Source organism: Mytilus edulis, chromosome 3 (assembly GCF_963676685.1).
Source record: "Mytilus edulis chromosome 3, xbMytEdul2.2, whole genome shotgun sequence".
Taxonomy (NCBI): domain Eukaryota; kingdom Metazoa; phylum Mollusca; class Bivalvia; order Mytilida; family Mytilidae; genus Mytilus; species Mytilus edulis.
The window spans coordinates 8,770,834-8,780,995 of record NC_092346.1 but is presented as its reverse complement, the minus strand read 5'-3'; the positions used below and the strand labels follow the sequence as shown (position 1 = coordinate 8,780,995).

Genomic DNA, 10,162 nt, shown 5'->3' with positions numbered 1-10,162 from the left:
CATTTGCCACCTCTCCAGTAATCATTTGGCGTTAAGGAGAAAGGACAAACACTTCTAGGCTTGTATTGTTTGAACGGTGCGTCCGTGGTATATTTTGATACGTCTCACTTAGCCATTAGCAGCTGGCCCTAAATAAGCATGAAATATTTGACAAAAGACTTTTTGTTTGAAGAGTCAAACTAAGTTGAGAAGGGATAGTATTCAAAATTGACTCATTTCGGAAAATATGGCTGTCCTCGTATATGTTGGATCAACAAATTACTGATAGCCGAAGAAAATGATCAGATGCTCTTTAAAATGACTTCATCATATGCAACCATTTGAAGTAGCATTTTTATAGATCAAAGGAAAAAAGAAAAACAAACATTTTTTTTAATACTCGTATTATTGTATAATATCAAGAAATGGCAAATGGATTTTGTAAAAATTAATAACAATTAGTCAAAAATCGTAAACGCTGATTTATTAAATCACAATAACACATTGTTAACAATAGAATATGAATTGATACATTAAGAGACAGACATCTGCGACATCTTTTTCCAAACCGGATTAACTATTTATGGTATAAATATTGTATTTGCTTCACATGATTATTATGTATAAACTCAGTGGCGGATCCCGGGGGGGGGGGGGGATTGGGGCGGTTCCGGGGGGTTGGGACCCCCCTTTTTTTGGAACGATCAATGCATTTGAATGGGTACATGTGGTTGGAACCCAACCCCCTTTTGTCCTCGGTTGGGACCCCCCCCCCTTTTCAAACGGCTGGAACCGCCCCTGAAACTTGATAAAACCAATCTCAAATTCAGACCTTAAAGCGGAAGCGTATTCTAATTAGCTCTTCAAAAATAGATAAATAGAACATGTAGAAGTCCTACCGTCTGTCCAAGCGAGGACTCACTCTAGTCATGCTACAGTGATTCCCTATATAATCAAACAAATGTTTCCCACAAAAAGGGGGGCGGGTACCCCAAGTTTATCTTATTGATATATTCTCAAATTAGCTTTACTAAATATAAAGTTAGGCAAAATAAGATATACTATACTCTAAGTCTACCAATAGCAATGTGGAACTAAATTAAGCTTATTATGAGTAGGTAAACACGGCCTGTTAGAAATGAGAAAATAAAATAATGAGATTCAACTATTAATGTATAATAAAGTAGTAACTATGCTACCTTAAAAAAATAAATCTGGGTAAGATATCTTCAATATACATATGTAACTATGTTTAAGTACAATCATTTCTCGAACTCATTACTTGTAACATGACAGCAAATGTATGTCTGACTTGATATGAAGACCAACTTCATGAAAATAGTTTTGAACTTCATGTATAATCAATGCTAAGTTTACGTTTCTTGGAGCTTCCTGTGTGATGGTAACTTGTCAGTGAAGAAAGTTTTAAGTATAAAGACCTGTCCAAACCCTATAATCATAACGGTCAAAGCTTGTCCGATTGACCACCACATTATGCGATTGTTCAGTTCCTCAGCTACATAGCGGCCCATGGACTCCTTCAGCCGGAAGTCCACTTGGTTTTCAAATACATCCGTCATAGCTGAATGAATTTCATCACATGCGTCTTGTATCATAGTCTGCGCAGTCGGCTTTTTATCGCCTGCTTCAACAGCTAAAGAATCAATCTCTTCTGCACTAATAGTAAAATACACGACTTTATGAGTGATTGTCGAAAACTCGTTCCCGAAACAAAATTGGAAATCTCCTTTTGATGGGTCAAATCTAAATTCGTCATGTTCTTTTCGTTGTTCCTTGTAGAGAATTTTCCCGTTCGGTGAAACGACCCAAGCATCAACATCGTTGTTACCTCCCCTTATGACTTGGTATGAAAACACATAACTCTTCCCTCCTGGAAAAGTTTCAATAAAACAGCTTTTCTCTTGATCCCCAAGTTCGAAAGTTAGAGCGACACCACCGCTATAAAATGTTTGTGAAATTTGAACATTGCATCCAAAAATGAAGCAAAATACAATCAACGTCTTCATTTTTTCACAATATTGAATTTGTGTTCATTACTTTGTCATATTAGTTCTGTGTGTGCAAACACAAATTGTTATTCGAGAGGCGACTATGTTGGGGAATAGGTATCAATAATAATCTATCTCAATTTTCAAATTTTAATATTAAAAAAATGACAGAAATGTACAAAATAAATGTCAATTTTATCTTTTCCACATAAAGGTGTAGTTTTTATAAATAGCGGCATTGTTTCACATGTCTAAGGCAGAAACCCCCGTTTTACACTCAATGGTACTGATTAAAAAAGGTGACATCTTGCACCATATTGATTCCCGGTCAGGGACAAAACGGATGCATTGTATTCATAGGACTGTATTATACTATTCAAACGGTGACCAAAATTGATTTTGGAATAAATCATAAAGATCTTATTTTCTAATTATGTTCTTGACGTTTTCTTTTGCCTAACATCTGTGCCCGGTAACATTTAACGAACTCTAATTGGATAAAATTGTATGTAAAACAAGATTGGGCACGTACGCTGAAATGACTCGCCTGCGTAATTGATTATGACTGAAAAATTTCTTATGGGGTAATAACATTATCAAGTTTTCAATGGATATCTCTATTTCACTCCCCTTTTCCAATAGTTTTTGAGAACGGATTAGATCTCCCTTCCCGCATTCCCCTCTATAGGCGTAAGGTAGACGGTAACTGACCTATTCGCTAAAATTATTGTTTACTATGCAACGAACAATGAAAACGGTCATAGTCTGCAGTTGATGCCTGTCAAAAAGATGCGTAAATATATATTTCAATAATTCTTTATAGTCCAAATGACAGATCACTCTCGAATGTGTGTACTTTCCCGTAAATTTCCTATGCCACAATGCTAAAAATGTAACTAGTATTACATCACAGTAAAAACCAATTATTCGTTTACGCGTCGCCGATTGGCATTTGGTCAACTGGTGTAACTCATTTATAATACATACTCGGGATGAGTGTATACTGACTACACCGAATAATGTTATTATGTCTAAAGAATGGGACGTCTGTTTTTTTAATGAGCATTGGTTACAATCATCACTAAATCATAGCTATGATTTATGAACGATTAAAGTGAGGTCAAGGTTAGGTGACATCTAACAGACGGACCGGTTGATCTCCAATATGACCGTAAAAAATGTATAAGCCAGATGAACACTGTCAAATTGACATGTACTCAATCCCGAAAACATTAATACAGAAACTAAAGACTTAGAATTTAAATATGCAGTCCTGAACCACGAAAATGAGTTCAAGAATGACAGAATCCCAGACCAAAGATAAGGTTATCTAACCCTAGTATCTTCTAAAATATAAGTGGAGTCTGATTTGAGGAGATAACTTTCAACTAGTGGGAGAGTTGGTTTGCAATATAACAGTAGTACAGCTCATCGTTGTTATTTTCAAAGTGTCTGCACTATTCCAGAATATTACACCCATTCAGCAGTTGTGAGAATATCAGTACTCAGTAAATATATCAATAGTTTTCGAACATGTGCACATAAATTGAAATAAGATATACTTAGATGTTAATTTCAAATCAACTGGCACACGTGGCAACATCAATACCAGCTCTGAAGTTATCTATTATTTACTTTGATAGGACAAAGAGGTAGGGTCTGAACCTACTATCTTTGGAATTTAACATCATTGAGAATAGACGTGTCAGGAAATATTCTGTTGGGGTTTTTTTTACACAAAAAGTAAAATCATAAAAATACTGAACTCCAAGGAAAATTCAATCGGAAAGTCCCTAATCACATGGCAAAATCAAATGGCAAAACACATCAAACGAATTGACAACAACTGTCCGGCATATTCTTGACTTGGTACAGGCATTTCAAATGTAGAAATGGTGGACTGGACCTGGTTTTATAGCGCTAAACCTCTCACTTGTTCGACAGGATCATCAAATTCCGTTAAATAAAGAATAACAGGACGATAAATGAAAAAAAAATATTATTAATCAAAATAAGTACTATGCATTTTGAAATATTTTCTACACAATGTATCAACAATCTTTAAGTATACTGTCACTTTTTGAGCTCATGATAACTTCCTACTTATTTGATTTTCACATAATTGTTATTAAGGATGGTAATACAAAATTGTAAGAATGTTTTAAGTTGGTGTTTCTACGGGTTTATTTTGGGCTGGTAATTTTTCAGTGAAAAATGTTTTAAGTATAAAGACCTGTCCAAATCCTATTGCTAATAAGATGAACGCTTGTGCTATAGACCACCAAAATACTCGGTTGTTAAGTCCCTCAGCTACATGGCGACCGATGGCCTCTTTAAGTCTATAGTCTCTCTGGTGTTCTACAACTCCTCTCATTGCATAATGTATTTCATCACACGCATTTTCCGTTAGAGTCTGAACTCGCGGCGTTTTATCGCCTGCTTCTACAGCTAAAGAGTCCGGATCCTCTGGGCTAATATCGAAAAAGATTGTTTTGTGACTGATTGTAGAAAATTGGTTTCCAAAACAAAATTGAAAATCTCCTTTTGATGGGTCAAATGTGAATTCATCTCCCTCTTTTCTTTGTTCTTTATAGAGGATTTTCCCGTTTGGCGAAACGACCCATGCGTCAACATCCTGGTTGCCTCCCTTTATAACTTGGTATGAAAATACATAACGCTTCCCTCCTGGGAAAGTTTCAGTAAAACAGCTCTTCTCTTTATCCTCAAGTTCGAAAGTCAGAGCGACGCCACCGCTGTAGTAGCCTTGTGCAAAATTAAAATTAAATCCTAGGATGAACATAAATACTACCAACATCTTCATTTTCTCAGACTATTAAAACTGTGTTCATTGCTTTATCATATTTGTTATTTAGTACACGCACAAATAAAGAAAGAGGGACGGTGTCAGGGAAAGAGGATCACAATTACTTTTTGCCTTCCTTTTTAAACCTTGAATCAAATTAATTTATTATAAAATGTGGAAAATAACTTTCTTATTCAAACACCTATTTGTATTTGAATTTATAATTTTGACAAAGACAAATAATTTGTCATGTTTAAATCATAAAACCCTCTTTTACACGTAAAAATGGCGACATCTTGCAACAAATTGATTTCCGCTTGACAACAATATGAATTTAATATTAGATGTGATTAACATTATCGGGGACAAACAGACACAAATCCATTTTAGAATGAATATTTTATCTTACAAATACATACAAAAAGTTTAAGCGACAAATCTATTGCTGGATGAAATGTGCATTTTTCGATAGAACGATAGAAGGCACTAGGGTCACTGGAAACCTCGATCACTGTTAAAGTTCATGTAGGGTTCATGATATTATTCGCATGGATGACGTAATTGAGCCTATTTTTTCTTTTAATATTTTTGCAATGTTTAGAGTCTATATGTTGTTATTACATGTTTTGTTTGTAGAATTAATGTACATAATCATTTCATGCAAGGTAATCATTTTACCTTTTTATCAGTCTTATTCAAACTTCAAGGCTATTGTAAACGGAAACATATATTTAATATTGACTTCCTATTTAGTTATTTACTGTTTCCCTTTCCTTTTCAAATGGAGACATGCATTTGTCATTATAAAATTAAAAAACATAAATTTGATGATCAGCTCGAAAATTTTTCAAATTAAGCGCATTTTGATTTTTAAAAAATCAACCATACATCTGTGACACTGACCACTGTAGATTTATATTTGTAGATAATCAATTTCAATGAATTTCTTGGGGAGGATGAAAGTTAATTCAAGTGTTCAGTGAAAAACTTAATTATTTTCTAGGATTATATACAGAATTTGACATATGAAAACCATTAAGTCAAGTATTCTAGGAAAATACGTTGACTTATTTCATCAATTCAGGAAACTGATACTCACAAAACTTATCAAATCTGCAGTATCTACAGTTACTAGATATAAGTTAGACGGTACGTAATATTTGATGGGTTTCCGTAGTACATTTCTTCTTTAAATTATACTTATAACACGCTCTTCATCATTATTATACATTGGTAATAGTTCTTTTTTTGTATTCAATATGTGACTTTCTATTTCTAAAAGAGAACACCATGGGGTGTTGTAAACTTTATATAAAAGATAGTTGACCTATTGATAGGACTTTATAAGCAGAACTAATCACATAATATTCCCATTGAGCAATTAAGCAATGAAACAAAATAGTTAAGCCAAGGTCAGATGAACCTTTCCAAAGGTATATGTACCATTTTGCGTATTTTTGCAGTACTAAAGGCTTTTCTACCCCAGGATTTTATTACCTTAGCTTTATTTGGCAAAAGGTTTAGGAATTGTTGGTCTTCAATGCTCTTTAACTTCGTACTTATTTGGCCTTTCTAACGTTTTTTTAATCTAGCGTCATTGGTGAGTCTTTTGTAGACGAAACGCGCGTCTGGCACAAATACAAAATTTCAATCCTTGTATCTATGATGAGTTTATTTTATACAACGATTCCATAACCCAAATAGACCTGACCTTATGTTTATGGCATCTGAGATACAGACCTAACCACGAAAATGTAACATTGATTAATGATCCGAGAAATCAAGTCATGGTGGAGAGAACCATATCTGGTTGACATGTATACCTGGAAAGGATGACATTAGTTGATTTGTTCGTCCTATTACTCATAAATGAGAAACTTATGTTATAAAAAATACCCGAGTCTTTAAACAGTTCATGAACCATAAGAAAATTAGATAAAGGACAACAAATATAAATAAAATTGAGAATGGAAACGGCGAATGTGTCAAAGAGACAACAACCCGACCATAGAACAGAGAACAACAGAAGGTCACCAACAGGTCTTCAAAGCATCTTTAAGAAAGTTTGAAGCATCCAGGTTTACAGCCTGCTGAAATTTAAAGCATTATACAAATGGTTAACTATGTTGCTGCCTCAGAAATTAGTATCCATATGTGTAAGATTGTGGCAGGCTACACACACAAAAATAGGTCTTGTTATTTGAAATGCCTGAATTGGTGACAAGGGAATCAATACCACATGATTATCTAAGAGTCTAATGTCTGCAATGATAACAGAGCCTGGGAATAAATGGAACACTGATTTAAGGAATCTCATTTCGATAAACTCAAGTATATTTCTCAAATAAATAAAGGCATCAGTAGCATACAACTATTATAAAGAAAAATCATAAATGGATTGAGAGAAAACAAAACCAGCTTACAAACTAAATCTGAAGGTAACACATTAACTTTTAACACCAGCAAACAACGAAAAGACATTAAGTTATATCTGCACTTTGAGAAACTAATCTGTAAGTTGTATATTCAGTCGGAAACCCCGGTTGAAATAGAACAAAAGAATCGAAGCTCTTTCTTAGAGAAGGCGATAAATGCTTACTGTAATGTTTACTATAGTGACAAAAATTTCAAAAGTTAATAGAAACAAACAAAATTACAACTTTCTTCTCAATTACGAAGTGTTTTATTTTGATAACACCATTTGCATAAGTTTTCAATTTATTTAGTACATAGTTAAGCAGAACAATTAGATATCAAGTTGACGACATAGGTATCTTTCAAGTTGGATGTAGAAAATGCATAACCTCCGTTTTAAAAAAAAAAATTACCACGGACGGAAAACATATCAATCTATTAGTTCAGTAATTTTTGTGTTTGCCCTTCCATTATGTGACTCAAGAAGAAATTCCATAAGTGGGTAACAATTGTATCGAAAGAGAAAATCGAGTGCACCTTTTTATGTTAGGGCGTGTTTGAGTTGAATATTTTGTCTTGATATCGTACAAAGCAAGAATATTTCATACATAGTCTCGCTTCAGATTCTATCATTTTTATATATCAAAGCTACAGGTTGACTTTATAACATAAAAAAATCACAGTACTAAAAGATGAAATATATGGGACAACATCCCTAATGCGCCTCGAAATGAGGAACTCAAAAGTCATGTGTAAAGAAAAAAACTCTGTAGTGATATTGGACATGTTTCTATTTTTTACAAATGACTGAACTTAACTATTTGTGGTGATTAGGAAAGTAGAGGAGCATAGAATAAATGTGTAAAAACTATGGAACTATTTAATGTGTTTAAAGTATTAAATTTTCAAAGAACTTATTGTGTTAAAAAGGGGATATTTTACCACAAGGAGCCGAATCACAAAAGGATGTTCGGGGTATGCTAATTTACGGAAAAAGTAATCTCACTTGGTACCCCGAAAATTTAACCACATATGTGAAAATGTCACAGCTTCGAAATGAGCTATCATACATATCCAAGTTTACGATATGGACTGAGCTACAGGAAAAAACGTTACCATTACCGCCTATGTAAAAACAATTAAAGATCTTGACCCATATGGGTGAAGTGAAATACCTATCTAATGAATCACAAAAACAGAGGTGTGTTGGAATAGCTATTTTTTTTACTGAAAGTACTTGACGACAGTCTTTCAAGTTGGATGATGAAAATGCATATCTTCGAAAAATTATAATTGTTTGTGTGTGAAAACTAGGGTTTATAGGTTTCAACCACTTAAAAAATCTAGTCTGCCCTTCCACGAAATATCTAATTAGAAATTTTATAAATGTTTATGAATTTTCGAAAATTCCACCTGACAACCGATCAGACAATAGATTTAAGTTGAATCAATGCAGACAAGATCATTAACTGATGCTCATTAGCTAGTTGATACATTTGTCTTTTAAAATACAACTGACATATAAGGATCGTAATGGTGCAATGTAGATAAATTTATCGGTTTCCAAGAGCAAATTGGCAGCGCGTCATCCCTACAATGGCTTCCATATCTACGATTGTGAAAATGAACTGGCGTAATGGGGAGATAATTTTGACAAAGTAGGAACCTGACTGTATTCAGGTACCATCAAGAGTCTTTTGTTGCAATTGAGCTTTTGATCTTTACCAATTGATAATTTAATTTTGGATGTAATGGGTCTTCAGATTGGCTGAAAGTGTTTTGTTTATCAGGTCATAGACGTAATTTAGTCATGTGACTGTGACATCATCAACGTTTTTTTACAGTTTACTACAGCTTTAGAATTAAAATAATGACTTATCTTTTTTCTGTCTATTTGAAATAACATAAAAAATGTGGTGCACACAGTGTCACTTTAAAATAACCTGCTATGCTGGTTATTCAGTGTGCACTACATTTTTTATGTTATTTCTTCAAGACAGAAAAAAATAATACAGTCATTCCTTAAATAAGGAAATTTCCCTTTTGAGTTCGGTATTTTTGTTCTTTTACACTTAGTTAAAGCTTTGTAGTTTGGCTCAAAATAGTTTCATGCATTTTTTTCTGTTAATCATGCCAAAACGAACTGACTATCTTGCAGTTACTTTTGCATTGTTTTAATAAATATAACATGTTAAGATGTAATATCCATGACATTACTTATCAGTTCCAAGTAACTAATGGAAACAAATAGTGTTAACATGTAACTTACACAATCATCTAGCAATTACACGTAATACACAGAAATATCTCAGATTAACATGCATCTTACATAATCATTAATTGTTAACTAGTATCTCTCACAAACAACTAGTGTTAATATGAAACTCATGATAGCAACTGGCAGTAATATGTACCACACAAAAACATCAAGGATTAACATGAACTTACATAATCATTTAGTGTTAACTAGTATCTCACACAAACAGTTAGCATTAACATGAAACTCATGATAACAACTTTCAGTAACATGTAACACATAGACACATCTCAGATTAACATGCAACTTACACAATTACACAACTTACACACAGATATTGTTAACATGTTACTGACAAAAACATCTAGGATTAACATGTTAATGACACAATCATAAAGTGTCAACATGCAACTCACAGAAACATCAAAGTTTAAATGCAATCACATATACACTAACACACACACTTACACAAAAAAGTGTTACTGTGTTAACACTAATTTAAAATTAAATTTACTGTCAAACCTAATTATAGCAAATATCCAACTTGAATACCATACTTCATGTCTGTCATGTATTTTTGTTTTTGTTTACTGCTATGTTATAAAATGGGCTGTTAATTTTCTCAATTGGATTGTTTCGTATTTTTCATGTCAGGCCTTTTATAGCCAACTTTAAACAAATATATATATATATGTGTGT

At 33.4% G+C, this 10,162-nt stretch overlaps 2 protein-coding genes across 2 annotated transcripts; both read right to left on the bottom strand.

Annotated features, from left to right (window-relative positions):
- Positions 1–441: 441 nt before the first annotated feature.
- Positions 442–2,075, bottom strand: LOC139515723 (transmembrane emp24 domain-containing protein 7-like). Its single transcript, XM_071305389.1, has one exon. The coding sequence runs from the start codon at positions 2,004–2,006 to the stop codon at positions 1,353–1,355; it is 654 nt and encodes a 217-aa protein (XP_071161490.1). The 5' UTR covers positions 2,007–2,075; the 3' UTR covers positions 442–1,352.
- Positions 2,076–3,974: 1,899 nt separating this feature from the next.
- On the bottom strand, positions 3,975–4,872 carry LOC139515722 (transmembrane emp24 domain-containing protein 7-like). Its single transcript, XM_071305388.1, has one exon. It carries the CDS (start codon positions 4,807–4,809, stop codon positions 4,150–4,152), a length of 660 nt encoding a protein of 219 aa, XP_071161489.1. The 5' UTR covers positions 4,810–4,872; the 3' UTR covers positions 3,975–4,149.
- Positions 4,873–10,162: the final 5,290 nt, after the last annotated feature.